Source organism: Malaya genurostris, chromosome 2, assembly GCF_030247185.1.
Source record: "Malaya genurostris strain Urasoe2022 chromosome 2, Malgen_1.1, whole genome shotgun sequence".
NCBI classification, from domain to species: domain Eukaryota; kingdom Metazoa; phylum Arthropoda; class Insecta; order Diptera; family Culicidae; genus Malaya; species Malaya genurostris.
In genome coordinates this window covers 124,964,307-124,983,804 of record NC_080571.1, presented here as the reverse complement: position 1 = coordinate 124,983,804, position 19,498 = coordinate 124,964,307, and the positions used below count along the sequence as shown (strand labels likewise).

The 19,498-nt window shown below is 39.0% G+C and overlaps 1 protein-coding gene across 2 annotated transcripts in view; it reads left to right on the top strand.

Moving 5' to 3' along the window:
• The window catches only part of LOC131432516 (solute carrier family 35 member F6), a 34,982-nt gene extending 18,169 nt beyond the window's left edge, over nt 1-16,813 (top strand). For both annotated transcript variants that reach the window (XM_058598846.1, XM_058598845.1), the window contains 2 exons: nt 15,828-16,115; nt 16,177-16,813. In XM_058598846.1, coding sequence (XP_058454829.1) covers nt 15,828-16,115; nt 16,177-16,655 — 767 coding nt within the window. In that variant the 3' untranslated portion in view covers nt 16,656-16,813. The remainder of the gene's footprint in view (nt 1-15,827; nt 16,116-16,176) is intronic.
• Nucleotides 16,814-19,498: the final 2,685 nt, after the last annotated feature.

The window sequence follows — 19,498 nt, the reverse complement described above, 5'->3', positions numbered from 1 at the left end:
CGTTTGTCAATTTTTTTTGGCCAACCATTTTTCATGAATCTTATAATTTCTTGAAGAAAATCGTCAGTCTTTGTCAAGTTAGCTATCATTACTGTATCTATAGGGATTTCCCTTCCAAAATTTATGCTTTTTATCAGTTCTTCATCCAACCCTCTTGGCACCTTTTCTTCTAACGGAAACCTTGAACAAAAATCAGCGTTCCCCATTTTAGAAGACGGTCTATATTGTATATCAAAATCATAAATTGATAGTTCCAAAACAAATCGTTGTAGTCTAGTAACATATATCGAGTTTTTTCCTGTTTTTTCCGAAAATTCCCACAAGAGGTGTGTGGTCTGTATAAACCAAGAACTTTTTCCCATAAAGGAACTTATGAAATTTTTGTCGTGAATACGACTTACTTTACTATGGGGTGCCTTTTCAAAATTAGCCATATGGAAGAATGGGCAGAACTTAATCGTGAATATCTCGACTTGTATTAATGGTAGCAACATAATTCTTTCACCATTTCATCAAAAATATGATCAGGAATTTAGGATAATATTTTGAACAGTGTGAGAGAACCACAAACAACTCAAAAATTAAGTTTTCTCAAAATTTCAAAATAATGCGGAAAACTCTTTACTTTCGCTTGGGTTTTTCGCGCAAGGACGACGATTTTGAGGTAGTCAGGCACATATCTTCAACTGAATGCGTATAAAAGGGGAACCGTGGTGAAAATCGATCATTTCTTTTCGTGCGTTCGATGGGAGCAGACGTCGTGGGAGTTAAACCTTCAACCAGCAGCGACGGAGAGGGCGCCTTTTGCGTGGTTAAAACCTCAAACGCTCAGGTAGCAACTTTCATTCGCTTGCTGGGCTTCAAGGCGAGCAGACTGCCATCGCGAGAGTTAAGGTGAAATGTAGCGTCATAAAATGCGCGCAAAATTTCATCCGCTTCAGTTGAACGAACCGTCGCACAAAGCATACCACGAAAAACGGACACATGGAAACAAGAACTTTTTACAATGATTGAGCGCAGTGGGCTTAGCTCTCGTTATATTGGCTTGTAAAAAAGACTGGACGAAATGGATTTTTGAATTCTTCACACTTTGAATATATCCTGATTCAATCGTTATTGTTAGTGATTACTCTTACACTAGAGCTATAAATCATGAGTAATTATGAGTGACTATCATGAGGTTATATGTATATGTATTGACCAACTGAATTGCTGAATACGAAATGACGAACTGTCTGTTTCCTTTTGTGCGTCTTGTTTCAAGAATAAAAATCCATCTACTACAGGGCCGCTTTCACGTTTCAATGGGTCCGGGCTCAAGCAATATTTGTGTGAGGACCCCCGAGAACAAGTGATGAGAGCAAAAAAGGTCCCGGTTATATCATTTAATTTATTTTTTTTGGTCGATTGACCCGGGGCCTGTGTAAAAGCGGCCCTGATCTACTGACACTTGCACTCAAAGCATAGTTTGTGCAACCGGTATGATGAAATATTCACATACACAGCCGAAGAAATTTCAAATCAAGCCAAAGAGGCCGACTCATGTGTGCAATAATAAAAAGCGGCACATTTTCTCGGACATCACTAGCTTGGGTTGTGAGAACTTAGATTGAAATGAACAAACTTTATAGTACCATAAACTACCATTAACTTTTTTCCGGAAGCGACTTTCGGAATTATATAGTCTAGAAATGTCTGTTTCAACGATAACGAACCGAAGACCAAACAGCCTCTGGCCTCCGGTGCCAGAAATCATCAAATAATAATTTCATAGATTACATTTTTAATACATTCCAATTATAACTAATAGTTCATCATACCATGCAGTTAAAATTATTTAGTGAATCTTTTCTCAAGCACATATTTGGGGATCGAAATTGAATATAAAATTATTTCGTAGTTCTTTATTATTCAATCGATTTTGAAAGCAAAATCAAGCGTTGATTCATTGTATTCATAATAATTGGAAAACCAATGAATTCCAATTAGTTTTCCATGCTGACTGGCTCAAAGCTTACCCTCAATGTTTATCACTTTGTTTGTATATCATGTTAATGAACGATAATACTTGGCTTGTATTCATTTCATTCAGTAGCTTGCTACAATCTAAAATAATACCTGTTATACGATATCACACAGCCAGGATTTATTGCTTCAGCAACATCAATGCATTGAACTCAACAGAATTGGACATTATTAGCATTATAAATGAATGTTACTTAGAAAATAAACAATTTCTTACAATACCCATTTTATTGTTTTCAACTCGTTTCTATTTCAACACAAAACCCAATGCTGCATAAATTCGCGTCATTATTTTATATGTAATTTTTGCTTACGATATAATGCCACCGTGCCCACCGTGCATTTCGCACACCACCTCAATACGAAACAGCAGCGCGTAAGCAATAAAAAAAATGCGGAAAAGTTTATCTAAACTTTTTCAAATTTCGGTTGTTTTAGCTAATATTTTATAATTTTGAGTTGCATTTTCAGATTCTTTGTGAAATTCTGCTACAAATACTACTTTTCAGTTCTAAAACCATCCCCGTGGAACGGAACAGTGACCGTTTATACATTTCAAAAACCAATTACGGCTCGGCAAAGCAAAATTTCAAAATTCTAAGAATACTTAGTTATGATAAATTTGATTTCGAAAACTTAAGTGTTTTTGGTTTTTCGAAAATCGGTCTAATTTTTGAATAATTGATCAAAAACGCGATTTTCGCATTCCGCTACATTTCACCTTAAACGCAGTATTATGATAAGCAATACGATCTTGATCTATCGGTGTATTAACCATGAAACTTTTTGCATTTGTATCAGCCATCTCCCAAGTAGCCAGGAACCTTTCAGTTGCCTCAAGAGATGGCATGTTTTCATTTATTATTTTTTTCGTAACCCATTGTCCCGAATCCCTGAGATAATCCTATCAATAATGGCTGCTTCCTTAAAATTTCCAAAGCGCAAAATTCGGCTTGCAGCTTTAAAGCTAGCACAAAATCCTCTAAAGATTCATTTGGCTGAAGCGATCTGTTATTAAACTTTAACCTTTGAATCAAATCAGATTCCGTTTTATCGAACCGCGCTTTTAGTTTACTAATAATATCAGCAAAAGTTGCATCATTCAAATTGCCGTTGGGATAAATCAATTTCAGCTCTGTATACACAGCTGGACCAGACAGAGCAATGAAATGTGCTTTTCTGTCGTCCATTGGTACTTTATTAACGATGAAAAAATAATCTAGGCGCACAGCCCATTCCGTAAAATAACATCCTTTACGGAAGGGTTCAATAGTAATGCTCATTTGAGCCATTCTGAATTAAAATGAATTTGTATTTAATAAAATACAAAATAAATAATTTAATATATATGAACGAACGAATAAAATACTGATATCTGAATGAAACTCAACAATATTCAATCGCGTGAAAGACCAAAAAACGTTATATATCAATATTTAACAGAATGTGAAATAATTTTGAATATGAATAAATGATATAACACCCAGATATCCTTTTACTGTCAGCCACTCAGCCAATTAGCCGTCGTATTTTTCAATTTTCCGCTTTCCGCTTTTTTTTCCTCGACAATTGCCGATCCGTTTTAGTATTCACCCTTTGGCGTCCTTTTGAATATATAATCCGTTACAATCCTAAACCTACAAAAAAAAAACACTCTTAATATGGCCGCATATACAATAGCTTCATTGTCATGCAATTTGTCCAAACTAAAGAACAATGAAAAACTAACGCCACTAAACAAAATGGCAAAATATTTAATTCCTCCGAACACGATTTGTAAAATATTTCACTCTACTTACGTTTTTTTTACACTTTACCGTATGATTTGCAGAAAAACTGTACCCAAAGAGCCTTCTTTAATAATGAGACAAATTGGTACCACTACGGTAACTTTTTTTGCTTTTGAAACCGTGAAATAGAGATTAAATGAATTCGCTTTTCCTCGTCGCCACTGTTAAATTATTCGCTTTATCAGCGAAACTTAACTCACCTTTTAGAATTTATCCTTTGTCAGGAAAAGGCAGAGAAGACGAACTAGGTGAAAACCAATCCAGATGATGACCAGCTCTTCAAGCGACTATCCAGCAGATCCAGTGATTGTCCAAACCGTCCAAGCAGGGAAACTTTCGGGAGACAAAACTAAATATAACTTTCCAGGTTCAGGAACTAAACGAGAATGCCAGCATTCACTTTAACTTTATTCCGTCTGTTGTTGTTTACTCGATTTGTACTAAAACAACTCCTACACTGAACTAAAAGATGACCTCGAAACTAAACGATATTTAATTCATTTAAAACAAAACTATATAAATGGTGAATTCTAACTTATATCTATATTCAACAATATGGACCGTGAACGTTCTCATTCGTTTGTCAACAGACAAACAAAAAAGAAGTCTATGTTATTTGGTTTTAATTGCCGCATAATGTCTATTATATCGATTTTGATTGGTTCTTTTCGGCAAGCATTAACTGAGAGAGACGAAAAATAGGAAATGAAAAGTCGGATAGGTATTCTAGATTGAATCAGTTATAAATTTAGAACGGAAAAGCTAGCCTAGGCAGGCTCATATAAGCATGATCAGATGAAAGAAATGAATTCTATTTTACCTTCTACTTCAAGCGGTCGAACATTAAATTCGAGTCCCCAAGTATGGCTGTTTAACAAGTGTAGTTCTTCACCACACTTTGCTACTGACACCGGCAAAATAGAATTCAAATATTTCCGCCTAGATCTGATCACGCGATTATTCGCCCTTATTCTGAATAACGTCGTATCGTTTTTTCCCTCGTATTTCATTTGTATTCCCCATAATGCTAGCAAAATCAAAGGTAGCTATGATTCGATCGAACCACATTCGATCGAAAAATCAATACGTCGTTATTCAGAATAAGGGCGATTATTCTCAAACTACTGACACCGCAGCTGTGTCTAATGCTTTTTTAGGCACCAAGTTAGAAGTTCCAACCCCATACCTATTGTGTTTGAACTACTAGTGTCTGGCTGTGTCGTTTGATGCGATATACCCCACGTTGTGAGCGGAACGAAAGGCAACAAACATTCAAAAAGAGTTCGGAATCCAAATTACCTAGGTTTGGAAAAGAGTTCGGAAGAGAGGTTCCGAAGAGTTCGGAATCCAAATCACCTGTTTCTGAATGTGGAGTTAGTGGAGCATTTAGTCGGTTTGAGCAATGACGATACAGTACGTATTGGTCTGCCGAACATCAATTCAGTGGGAGCTTTGCCGTTCAAGTCACTGGTAGGAGTAGAACGGTGCATTTTCCGAAGGCTTCTCTTTAAAGTATTCACGAATCTTTCGGCTAAATCGTTGGATTGCGGATGGTAAGGAGCGATACGAATATAACGTATTCCTTGAGCTGCTCAAAAAGCTTGAAATGCGTGGCTGGAAAGTTGAGTTCCATTGTCAGACACTATTACTTCTGGATTGCCGAATGTTGCAAAGAGTGTAGTTCTATGGTGGTTTTTGTCGTCGATTTAGCGATTTCTTGGAGCAGTAAAGCCATCCTTCACGAATGTGCTTGATAACAGTTTGAAGTGTGATATTGGTTAATGTTGCTTTTCGCAATGCTGAAAATGAAACCGGAACCTTTTCTGTAGCATCGAAAAGAATTTTTGATAAGTCTTCATCTAGAGTGAGTGCTGCGATGACGTAATTTTCTTCTGGTTGGTTGGTTCGGTCGATAAGCCTAGACAAGATATCTGCGCAACCGAAATCGCTCGTTGATACATGTTGAATCGCAAAATCGTAATTCAGCATTGTAGGCGCCCAACGTTGCAGTATGTTTGCCTTTCTTGGAACCGAAAATAGACAGTAGCGGCTTGTGGTCAGTCAGCATTGTGAAATGACGTCCTAGCAAAAACTTGTGGAACTTTGTTACTGCATAGACTAACGCGAGTGCTTCTTTTTCAGGTTGCCCATAGTTCCGCTCTGCGGGAGCGAGCGTTCTTAAAGCATGTTGAATAGCCTTCATCCTTCCATCGGAGAACTGATGAAAATTTACTGCACCGATTCCAGTATTTGATGCGTCAGCTGCTACGATGATGGGTAGCTTAGGATCGTAGTGAGTTAGCAGCAAATTTGACTGAAGCGCTGTCTTGAATTGATTAAAAGCGCGTTGACACTCTGGAGTCCATTGCCACTTTGTTCCTTCTTCAGTAGCTCGTCCATTGGCTGCTAATATTGAGATTGATAGACGTGCGACGAAACATCTTCCTTATTTAGTGTTACCGTTGATGGTGACGTCGCAATGAGACTCGCCAAATAAATTGAGCGGCTTTCCCGATGCGTTCATGTCATGAATCTTTGGTTTCTTGATAGAAGGTTTGCCTAGCGAGTTCCAGGTTCGCTTAGATATCACTGTGATGTCGCTTGCTAGGTCTAACTGCAGCTTGACTTCCACGCCGTTAATGATGGTAGTCGCGTACTTTCGCTTGCTTGAGTGTTGAGCGATGTGGTTCACAATAAATATTCTTCGGGATTTGGCTCTAACAGATTTTCTTGATCTGTTCGGAAACTTCTTCTCTTCATCAAAAGAAACTGATTTTGTCCTGGAAAAACAATTACAGTATCCTTTCTTTGTGACCCCTGCGGTTGCTCTGTTTGCATTGGTGGTTCGAGAAAGGACAATCTCGAACGAAGTGTATTTGGCCGCATTGCTAACAAGGTTTGCGAGGTGTTTTACCCTCCAATTTTGAAGACTGCTCCTGATGAGAATTTTCCTTCTCTTGGACTGCGCGCACTGCTTCGAGCTTGATTGACTTTCGATCATGGATGTGTCCGCCTTGTGATTGATAGTCATCAATCAGATTCTGGAGTGTTACAGGAGCTCCTGCTGTTTCAGCCTCAATGCAAGAAAGTAACCTGGCTCGTATGTTTGTGTAGCAGTGCGCTTTAAGGCCACAGACAAACACCAAGCTCTTGAACTGGTCAATTTTCATGTTCTTGAAATCGAAGTTCTCACATACACGATTTACCTTCCCTCCGTAACTGATAATGTCTTCGACTTCTGATTTCATCAACTGCAGATACTGGTAGCGCTTGTTGAAGACAGACATTTGCGATCCGAAAATCTTCTTAATGATGTTGACGTGTCAGTAAAGCTGATATATTTTAGGGAACCTTTGGTAGAATGTAGTTGGTATACCGTGTATGTGATCCTCAGCAGCAAACGAACTTTTGCGGCATCTTCCAGGTTCTTGGCGTCCGAATAGAAAAAGTCCGCGTATCGGCTGTACCATTTTTCGAATGTAACTCCATTTTCTGGATCGAAAGAAAATTTGCTGATGTTGGTTGCTAAGGCCTCAAGTGTTTGATCCGGGTTGTTAGGCGTTGGAGTGAGTTGTGCTAACTTCTGAAGGAGAGCCGCCATCTGGAGAATTTCTTCTTCGGGGTCCGTCATTGCTTCAGGTTCTTAATTCTCGTTGCCAAATGTTGTATCCGGAAATTTCCGGAATGAAACTATCGGATTGAATACTTCTGGCTGTCGCTTTATTGGAAATCATTTAAAGAATGAATACAATTAGAATCATGACAGTTGTTATATGATCGTTGGTTGCTATGATCCAATATAAATGTTATGTAGATTAGTGGGAGATGTTTCGTTGCTGAAAACCAGGAATAAGGACTTTTTTTACATTGGCCCTTGCATTAGTGCCGATCAATGCGAGTAACTTAGTTTTTCTGTCATGTTTCTCGGTATAATTGAATTCGAACCGAAACCGAAGGAAAAAATCGCTTTAAAATGCCTTGTTTGTAATACGATTTGGAAATTGGATTTGTTTACATTCCCAATAATTTTTGCCTTTCTCATATAGAAAGGCTATGAAATCGCTGTGAAAACCTACTTTACAACTGAGGCCCGGAGGACTGAGTGTCATTTTACACGGGGGTTACGTACCGTGTTAAAAAATCCGTGTAAAAGAAAACCGTGTTAATTGCGGAAACCGTGCAAAAAAAACCGCGTGGAAAATTTGACGTTATAATTCCAAAAACCGCAGATTTGATTATTTGTTTTATTTTGTTTTGGATGAAATATAACTTTTGATCATTTGAAGGGGAAAAAGATTATTTTTTAACCCCCAATTTTATGCAAGGTGCACATAACTGTGAAAATATAACTCATGCCTTCTGTATATTGCATTCAGTTTTCAAAAGAACGATAATACGTACAATTAGAACCCATAAACACTTTCACTACAAAAAAAGCTTGAGAATATTCAATTCCGAAGGTGCGATGTGTAGTAAACACTAACAATCTTAACAGTAATTCTCAACTAAACTGAGAGGGAAGACATGGGTATTGGGTGAAGATCTATGCACGCAGCGACATAATCAGAGGGGAAGAATTCATAGAGATGAATATGGATCAAATTAGAACAGTTATTACTATGTGTCATACTGAAGAAACTCATATCATCGGCGTAAATCATAATACTACTAGAGCTATAGAATTCAAATGGGTATAATATACTGTACTGTTTGATATGACGAAGAGTTGACGAGATTAGTAAATCCGACTAGTTCTTCAACGCTACGAAATTCTCGATGATATCAATGACGATGCTGACATCATACACCACAACTGAGCAGAAGAGACGTTGTCGTATAATAGGGATTCAAGATCTAAAGACTGATTAATCATTTTATGGAACGACATTCAATGATCCCGTGAATTGTTGAATGAATGATTTTAGTTAACTTTCAAACTTTAAATTCGCTCGCATAATCGTTTTCTTACAGACAACCTGTTCCCTTTTTTAAATTTTTTTCTCAAAAAACAAATGACAGTGCTTTTTAAACTCTCATCAGAAACCGTGTTAATTGCGAAAACCGTGTAAATAAAAACCGTGTTAATTCCGGAATCCGTGTAAAAAAAGCCGTGTATAGAAAAACCGTGCGAAAAAAAAACGTGTAAAAAGAGACCTTAGTATATATCATTTGACTCAGTTCGTCAAGATCACAAATGTATGTATGTATGTATGTGTGTGTGTATGTGACAAATAATGTCACTCAATTTTCTCTGAGACGGCTGAACCGATTTTCACAAAATCGGATTCAAATGCAAGGTCTTAAGGTCCCATACAAAGTTCTTTAGTTTCATTTGGATCTTTCGGTGATATGAACCAAAAAGGAAAAAACACACACGTTTCTCAGAGATGGCTGAACCGATTTTCACAAACTTAGATTCAAATGAAAGGTCTTATAGCCTCATACAATTTTCCTGAATTTCATTTGGATCCGACTTCCGGTTCAGGAGTCACAAGAAAAATGTGCAAATTTATGAAAAAATTCGCAATCAATTTTCTCGTAAATTTCTTAACCGATTTTCACAAACTAAGAAGCAAATTGATGGTCCTAAAATTCTTTAAAAAGTTTCAGAAAAGTTGATCTAGATCAAACTTCCGGTTCCGGTATTATAGTGCGATTAGTGAAAATTGTAAATTACATGAGTATTTTTTCACAAGCGATGGCGAAACAAGGTGCACATTTTTGTAAAATTCACTACTAAATTCAACTATTTGGCAGATCTCGTTAGTTAGGTAATATATAAACTACTTTGGGACTACTATTCCCCGGTTTCCGCATCCAAAAGCACCGATAATAGTAAAGCAAATCTCATAAAACGAAACTCACTTCGATTTCTCAGCAACGGTTCAGCCGATTTCCACGAGTTATTCAAATTAAAGCTCTCATTGTCTTTTAATATACTGTGTAATTTCAGCCTGAACCAACTTCGGGTTCCGAAATTATAGGGCGATGAGTGTCAAAACATTCAAATCGTCATTCATGACGATGACGATGCAAAACTAGTAGGTGACGTTACGTGTGCCTTTTCTCCATTCGTAGCGTGCTCTGTTCAATTTCGTATAGCGTGCAGGATTGCCACATTCAAATTTATATTTTTCAGGTGAAAACTATGTAAATTTTTAATGCTTTTATTCAATTTATACCTACTTGTTAGTGTTAATACAAGATCATTAAAACGATGCTTTTCTATAAAAGTACACTTATTGCCTTTCTCATATAGAAAGTTTATACAATCACTTGAAAAATTGACTAGTGGAAATTGGCCCGAAGGGCTAAGTGTTCTATATCACTCGACACAGTTCATCGAGCTCATGAGTATGTGTCAAAAAAATTTGAGTTGTGAAAATCGATTCAACCATCTGTGCGATAATCGAACCCCGGTGGGACCTTGGTCGTATGCTGACAGGGAAGGGGGGCTTACTTTCTTTTTACAGAGAGCAAGCCTACCCGAGCGTCTGTTCCCCATGTTGGGGCGGCTCGAAACAGCGTCTGTTCCCCATGTTAGGAGCGGCTGATTACCGTCCTTGTGTCAGTGTGGGACTCTAAACAGTGCTGACACGATGGCCCTCCGGCGAGACAGGAGGTTGGTGCAGGCCTAACAAGCCGCCCGGAAAACACTTGTTACGAATAATCAGGATATAAATACGACTCGGAATAATCGGCAAAGACCTACGCGACGAAATAAGGACGATTGGAATATGGCACATGGAACTGCAAATCCCTTGGCTTCCCAGGATACGAGCGAATGCTGCATGATGAGCTTCTAATCAGCGGCTTCGATGTCGTAGCATTGCAGGAACTTTGTTGGACGGGACAGAAGGTGTGTAAAAGTGGGCATCGAGCGGCTACCTTCTACCAGAGCTGTGGCAGAACCAACGTTCTACACTCAGAAAAATAAGATGGTAACAGCTACCATATGGGAGGTTAGTTTAATCATACGAGTACAGTGGTTTTCAGCACACAATGAAATCAGATGATGTTGACAATATGCAAGCTCACTTTTACTATGAATGGTTTTGGCTCTTGAATAGTAATATTGAACTGTATATGGTATGAATAACTACTACAATTGGAATGTTTATCATAACCGTGAAAGCATCTTATTTTTACATTGTACTTATTGTTTTAACTAGTGCCATGGTATTTTTGACATTTCACGTCTGGTTCTTTCGAAACACGGAAATCTGGTTAATTTGACAATGGTGAAGATCATTCGAACATGCAAAAATGTTCAAAAGATTTATTAATTGAAATTTTGATGCAAAAATAACAAGAATACATTAAAACCTGCTTTATATTTCTAATACATTTTTCACTGATTTAACATTATCTATAAAATTTTAAAACTTTATAGTATTTCTGAATCTGAGCCAATTTTGTTTAGCAATGAAACGAGTGACTTCTAGCAATTGATTTTTATTTTGAATATTCGTTACTTTCAACTTTTCTATGATGATAAATTTACCTTCACTAGTTAGCGCAAGAGCTTGTTTTTTTAACGCTTGTAGGCATTCAAAATCCTCAACTCGTTGCTCTCTTCAACATTTTAATGTTTCTGCTATGGAATCGTTCGGGTTTTTTACCAGCGAATTTCTTGGGGAATAATACTATTCCTATAGAAGTGTTCCTATAAAAACGTTATATAAAAATTACTAATAGAAGTATTTACACAGAAACTTAACGGAAAACTCAGAAATTTTTTGGATATTATTTCCGGAAAACCTCCCATATCCGCTAGAGATATTAATATGCCAAGTGTTTACGATGCTCCGAATAGAGTTCTCCATGTTTTGAAACAATATGTAACATTTTTTCCTTTATCATTATTTCTTATGAAATTTACTCACCTGCAATACCAATACTGAAGTAGAACTGCACACTATTTCAAAATTATACACTTATACAAGACATCGCAATTTCATCGTTGGAATATGAAATCTGCCGCTGTAATGAAGCTTCATGTGACACTAGAAAAAGCAGACGTGTTGATTGACAATTCGTATAGTCGCACTAAGAAAATGCATAGTCGGTTGAAAAACACCATACGACGCTGTTATTTCTACATAAATTATTTTGATATGAACAATATGTATAGTGCTTTCAAACTTGACAATCTCTATCCAACTATATGTTTATTTATGGTAACATTATTATATTCTGAAGAAGAACTTACTCACATGGTAGTCATTACTATATCAGTTGGACCTAACTTGATGGTGACTGAAAGTTCAATTTCACCTTACTTGTAATTGTCATTGGGACTTTTTCGTTCTTATTTTAATGAGTGTCAGAATTACCACGCCAGAAAAGTCATAAAAACAAATAGTATAGTCAAGCAGTAGATTTTTTGCTCTAGTGCTTATTACAATACGGATGGTGAATAATCTGATATCATGGTCGTTACTATTATTTGAGTATATAGTTGAAATGACCATGAGGCACAGGTTGCGGTTACTGTAAGATTTTTCTGAGTGTAGGAACAGGATTTGTAGTGTTGGGCAAGATGCGCCAGCGCGTGATTGGGTGGCAGCCAATCAGTGATAGGATGTGCGTATTGAAGCCGTTTCTTCAATTACAGCATCATCAACGTACACTGCCCACATGAGACGAGACCCGATGACGAGAAGGAAGCATTTTACGCGCAGCTGGAACGAACCTACGACAGCTGTCAACGGTGGGATGTAAAACTTGTCATCGGCGACATGAATGCTCAGGTAGGCCGGGAGGCAATGTACAGGCCTGTGATCGGGCTGGAGAGCCTGCACGAGGTAACAAACGACATCGGCCAACGATGCGTGAACTTAGCAGCCTCCCGAGGAATGGTAGTTCGAAGCACCTGATCAACATACGGAAAATCAAAACGACCACGTTCTCATCGACGGGCGCTTCTTCTCCGACGTCATCAATGTCCGCACCTACCGCTGTGCCAACATTGATTCTGACCACTACCTTGTTGCAGTTTGTATGCGCTCAAAACTATCGACGGTGCACAACACTCGTTGCACAGGAACGCCAGGATTCAATCTCGAGCAGCTACGTAGCGTTCGTACTGCAGAGGAATACACGCAACAACTGGAGCAAGTGCTACCAACGGAAGAGAAGCTTGGCGCGGCGACTCTTGAAGACAGCTGGAGGAATATAAGATCCGCCGTGAGTAGTGCAACCGTACTAGGTACGAGGTTATCGAATCGAGGAAATGACTGGTTTTACGACGAATGTCAGCAGTTGGTCGAAGAGAAGAATGCAGCAAGGGCGAGGATGCTGCAACACTGCACTAGAACGAACGAGGAACGATACAGACAGGCACGGAACAGACAGAACACGGTTTTCCGGAGGAAAAAGCGCCACCAGGAAGACCAAGATCGCGAAGCGATGGAACTGCTGTACCGCGCAAATGATACACGGAAATTCTATGAGAAGTTGAAACGCTCACGTAGAGGCTTCACGCCACAGGCCGAAATGTGCAGAGATACCAGTGGTAACTTTCTCACGAACGAACGTGAGGTGATCGACAGGTGGAAGCAGTACTATGACGAGCATCTGAATGGCGAAGCACAGGATACAGAGAACGACACAGGAATCAATCTGGGTGCACGCTCACCCGACGACAGATTCCCTGACGGAGATAAGTGAAGAGATCGGCAAGCTGAGGAACAACAAAGCCGCGGGCAATGACCAGTTACCAGGCGAGCTGCTCAAACATGGAGGAGAGGCACTGGCTACAGCGCTGCATTGGATGATTTCTAAGATTTGGGAGGAGGAGATTCTACCGCAGGAATGGATGGATGGAGTGGTATGTCCCGTCTACAAAAAGGGCGAAAAGCTAGATTGTTGCAATTACCGCACAATCACATTGCTCAACGCCGCCTACAAGGTACTCTCCCAAATCCTTTGCCGTCGTCTATCACCAATAGCTAAGGAATTCGTAGGGCCGTACCAAGCGGGATTTACTGGAGCTCGCGCCACTACGGATCACATATTCGCGATAAGACAAGTACTCCAGAAGTGTCGTGAATACAACGTACCCACGCATCACCTATTCATTGGCTTCAAAGCGGCATACGACACAATCGATCGAGAAGAGCTATAGCAGATCATGCACGAATACGGTTTCCCGGATAAACTGACGCGATTGGTCAAAGCAACGATGGATAGAGTGATGTGCTACGTCAGAGTATCTGGGACGCTCTCGAGTCCCTTCGAATCTCGGAGAGGGCTACGGCAAGATGATGGACTATCTTGTATCTTGTTCAATATTGCCTTGGAAGGTGTGATTCGAAGAGCGAGGATCGACACGAGTGGCACGATCTACCGAAAGTCCGTACAACTTTTTGGCTTCGCCTACGATATTGATATTGTAACACGTAACCTTGAGAAGATGACGGAAAGCTACATCGAACTGAAAGCTGAAGCTAGGCGTATCGGACTGGCCATAAATGGGTCGAAAACAAAATACATGAGAGGAAGAGGCTCTAGAGAAGAAACACTACGCCTCCCATCACGAATACTGATAGACGGTGACGATATCAAGGTGGTTGTCGAGTTTGTGTATTTGGGCTCACTGGGGACCGCCGACAATGACACCAGCAGAGAAATTCAGAGACGTATTTTGGCAGGGAAGCGTGCGTACTTGGACTCAGAAAAACCCTTCGATCGAGAAAAGTACGCCACCGCACGAAATTGACCATCTACAAAACGCTTATTAGACCGGTTGTTCTCTATGGCCACGAGACCTGGACTGTGTTGGCAGAGGACCAACGCGACCTCAGTGTTTTCGAAATAAAGGTACTGAGGCCCATCTATGGCGGAGTGCAGATGGAAGACGGAACGTGGAGACGGCGTATGAATCACGAATTGCAACAGCTGCTAGGAGAACCACCTATCGTAGGGACAGCTACGATGGGCTGGGCATGTCATAAGGATGTCGGACGACAGCCCAGTGAAAATGGTTCTTGAATCTAATCCGACCGGTACAAGAAGAAGAGGAGCGTAGCGAGCAAGGTGGATCGATCAAGTAGAGGGTGATCTCAGAAGCGTCCGTGCCTTGAGTGGGTGGCGACGAGCAGCCATGGACCGAGTTATGTGGAGACGTATTCTTGATACAGCAAAGGACACCCCAGGCCTATAGCTGTTAGGTAAGGTAAGGTAAGTGGGCTGCGTGGAAGGCATCACGCTATACCCGTCCCCAATGGAACATTTTACGTTCTTCGGCTTCCACGAAGCGCCAAGATCGCGCATGTATTGGTATAACGTGGACAAGCCGCCGTTGAAATTCGTTCTCGACAATCTCGCTTCGTCCCACAGGTGCGCTGAAAGAGAGTGCAATGAGAGAAAACAAACACGCGCATAATGGTCATATTCTCAGATAGTTCAATCATTTTAATTTTTCACATTTATTGCACTGCTATAACTGTTAAAAATATTTGCGTGGACATTTGCACACCCATTTAGAACCAGATGGCGCTTTCGGTTTCACCAATGGTCTCTTCTGGAATATAATTTATGGGATCTCTAGGTTTACTTACTTTATGATGATGGCCTTAATAATACTGTCGGGCGGCAGTATATTTGGTGCATAACATTTACATGCAATTTTGTCGTTTTCTAGATCATCCCATTACATTTTATTTCACTTATTATGTTTGATTTTGACTTGAGCAAAAATTTTTTGTAATTTCTATGTGCTATTTTCTGGAAGGATGGTTGCAATGACACAAACTGCAATTTTCAATACGTATAGGATAAACAAATCAATCCATTAATCATGGAACATCGAATTCGACATCTACGTTTACTGAGAGAGCTTCGTTTGATCGGACTGAACTAAACTGAGCCAAACCTTCAATTCCACCAGTCAATTGATTTGATTTGATCTCATCAAATTACTCAACCTCAACTCAAACTGTTTAGTCACTGTCAACTGAAACAATCATTTTTTTATTTTTATTAACTACTTCGTTATTTCTTCCGTAGGATCTGTTATTATTTTCGTTGGTATCTTAAGCGTAGCATTCTTGAACCGAACACTTGCTACTAGAGAGTGGACGGGCATTCTTCTCATAATCGTCGGTCTAGCTGTTGTGGGACTGTCTGATTTTATATCAAACGATGGCGATAGTAGCACTTACAGTAGGAATAATGTAATAACTGGAGATTTACTGATAATTTTGGCGCAAATTATCACTGCTGTGCAAATGGTTTACGAGGAACGTTATGTTGCAGGGCTAGATATTCCTGCACTACAAGCCGTTGGATGGGAAGGTAACTTTTTTTTCGAAAAATATATTTCCAAACCTATTTTATATCCATTAATTATTTCTAGGTTTTTTTGGATTTAGCATCCTTGGTGTTCTGCTTGTACCTATGTATTTTATAACAACATTTCCACCGTTCAATCACAATGCTCGTGGAGTTCTTGAAGATTTACCAGATGCACTAGTGCAAATGAAAAATAACTATCAGTTAATCCTGGCAATTATTGGAACTATTGTGTCAATAGCGTTCTTCAACTTTGCAGGCATAAGTGTTACTAAAGAAATTTCAGCAACGACACGTATGGTTTTAGACTCAGTGCGAACCTTGGTTATTTGGGCAATTTCATTGTTGCTGTCTTGGCAAAAGTTCCATTATCTGCAGATTTTTGGATTCGCCGGATTGCTGTTTGGTATGTGTTTATACAATAATATTATCATAATACAAATGTACGACCGACTCCATAATGCCTATCTGAGACGACGAGATAACAATGATGGTCAGAATGAAGTTATCATTAATAGACGTGCGGATGAACCGGATTGTTAAAGCAACATGATATAATAAGTCATCTGAAACAACAAATTCTCAAGTATGCGAATGTAAAATTGGCAAAGTAAAAACAAGGATTGGAAAAAATAGATTCGAATCGAACTGCAAAAAGGTTTGAAAAAAGTTAATAAAAGAATTGAATATATTACTCGAAATCTAATACAAGTTTTAGTTAATGTAATATGTGAAATAGTCTTGAAGTGCTGTAAGGCTTTAATACACCTCGGAATAATTTTCGTATATATATTCATTCATTCATTACAGGTTTCGTTTATTGCCTTTCTCATATAGAAAGGTTATGCAATCACTGTGAAAACCGACTTTTGAACCGATGCCCGGAGAGCCGAGTGTCATATACCATTCGACTCAGTTCGTCGAGTACGCAAAATGTCTGTGTGTGTGTATGTGTGTGTGTATTTGTGTATGTAACATTTTTTTGCACTAACTTTTCTCGGAGATGGCTGAACCGATTTTCACAAACTTAAATTCAAATGAAAGGTCTTGTGGTCCCATACAAAATTCCTGAATATTATTTGGATCCGACTTCCGGTTCCGGAATTATGGGGTAAAATGTGCAAAAAATTGTGAAAATAAGTGCACTAACTTTTCTCAGAGATGGCTGAATTGATTTTCACAAACTTAGATTCAAATGAAAGGTCTTGAGGTCCCATACAAAATTCCTGAATATTATTTGGATCCGACTTCCGGTTCGAGAGTTATGGGGTAAAATGTTAAAAAAAAAAGAAAACATGTGTTTTAACTTTTCTCATAGATGGCGCGACCGATTTTCACAAACTTATGAATGAAAGGTCCTGTGGTCCCATACGTTATTCCTGAATTTCATGCGGATCCGACTTCCGGATCCGGAAATATAGGGTAAAGTGTGTTAAAAATTGTACACCATCACTGAAAATGGGGAAAAACCTTAAAAAAATTTATAAATCGACCTCAAATCTTTTCCAATTTGATGGTTTTTATCAGTAGACGGTCAAACAAACCGATTTCGGTTATTCTTTTAAGAATCGAAAAAAAATTTTTTTTTTGCCTTTCTCATATAGAAAGGTTATGCAATCACTGTGAAAACCGACGTTTGAATCGTGGCCCGGAGGGCCGAGTGTCATATACCATTCGACTCAGTTCGTCGAGTACGCAAAATGTCTGTGTGTGTATGTGTGTGTATGTGCGTATGTGTGTATGTAACGTTTTTTGCGCTAACTTTATGGGGTAAAATGTGCAAAAAAATGAAAATATGTGTTCTAACTTTTCTCATAGAAAGGTCCTGTGGTCCCATACGTAATTCCTGAATTTCATCCGGATCCGACTTCCGGATCCGGAAATATAGGGTAAAGTGTGTTAAAAATTTTATACCATCACTGAAAAGAGCGAAAAACCGTAAAAAGTTTTCTAAATCGACCTCAAATCTTTTCCAATTGATAGTTTTTATCAGTAGACGGTCAAACAAATCTATTTCGATTTTTCTTTTAAGAATCGAAGAAAAATAATTTTGAAGAATACCACAGTATTATATGTGATAGTTTGATTGATATGAGAAAGGCATCATTACACCACTAGGTGGATTAAAACAGGTTTTTTTTTCTGTCTTTCACTATAGAAATATTCGGTTCAGCTCGACGAGATCGAACAAAAAGAGAACATCCCCTAATCTTCGTACCCTTGCCCTCCCAGAACCACCATACAGTATCAATGTGGTAGAAACAGGTGGGGCAAACACAACTCCTTTGTGTTAGTGAAATTAACTTTGCTTCAGCAAGCCAAGTAAAACTAAAATCCACGTGCTTGCTTTCGTCACATCGTTCTGACTAGTTGGCATTGAATCAAAGCATGTTTATTTTTCATGTATGTCATCATACCGAATTATTTACAAATTTTTGGTTACCAACGCAAGCAAGCCATGTGGTCTGCCCCACCTGTTTATATCACATTGATACAGTATTAAATCGTTGAAGGTTGCGCTCATTGCATTTTATTATATCGTTTATTTATACCCGACTTAAACCTAGTTACGGTCGTTAGCTCAGGTGGTCCATTGCACTTCTACTCGTACTGTTCACGCACTTCACCTAATTTCATCCTTCGTTTCGCTCAAGGGGATCCACCTGATAACGATAACGATAGTAACGATGATAGTTGGTTCGCTTGCGCTGTTCTCTTTCTGATCCAGAAGAAATCCACTAAATACGATCGGCATATGATGTCGGACAGGGTTATAGTTTTATAGTGTATTTCGTTCTTTAACAGCATTACTCTCCTTTAGCTGTCCCGTCGCATACATAGTCCACGTGGACGTTTTTTACAATTACTTTCAAAGGACGCACGTTTCGACCGAATCGCTTGCCATCCAACATTATTTTCTACCGTCTGAACGACTAAGCGATTGCTCATAAAGATTGCCTCCGTTAGTTACAGCGTCACTCCGGTCATGCTTCGATTGTGCCAATCGTCTCCGCCGACCCAGCGTCTTACAATATTTCGCAGTTTTTGTTAATGCGACGTTATCCGCAAATTCAACGATCCTGCATCCGATGGTTTCAGCTTTAGTACTCCGTTGTAAATGGCATCCTGTAACGTTGGGCCGAGTATTGAATCGGTACTTTAGCCGTGATAGACTTCTATCATCCATCCGTCTCGTATATCAGGATTCTATGTTGAAAAACCTGTTCTTAATCCACCTAAGGGTGTGATAATGCTTTTCTCTTTTCATTAACAGTCTCATTAAAAAAAACATTTTTTTGATTGATTTTTTTATTAGGATCGATCATGTCATTCAGATTGTTTTAGTTAGTTCATAAAAGCGTATCTCAACGTTCACGTCATATATT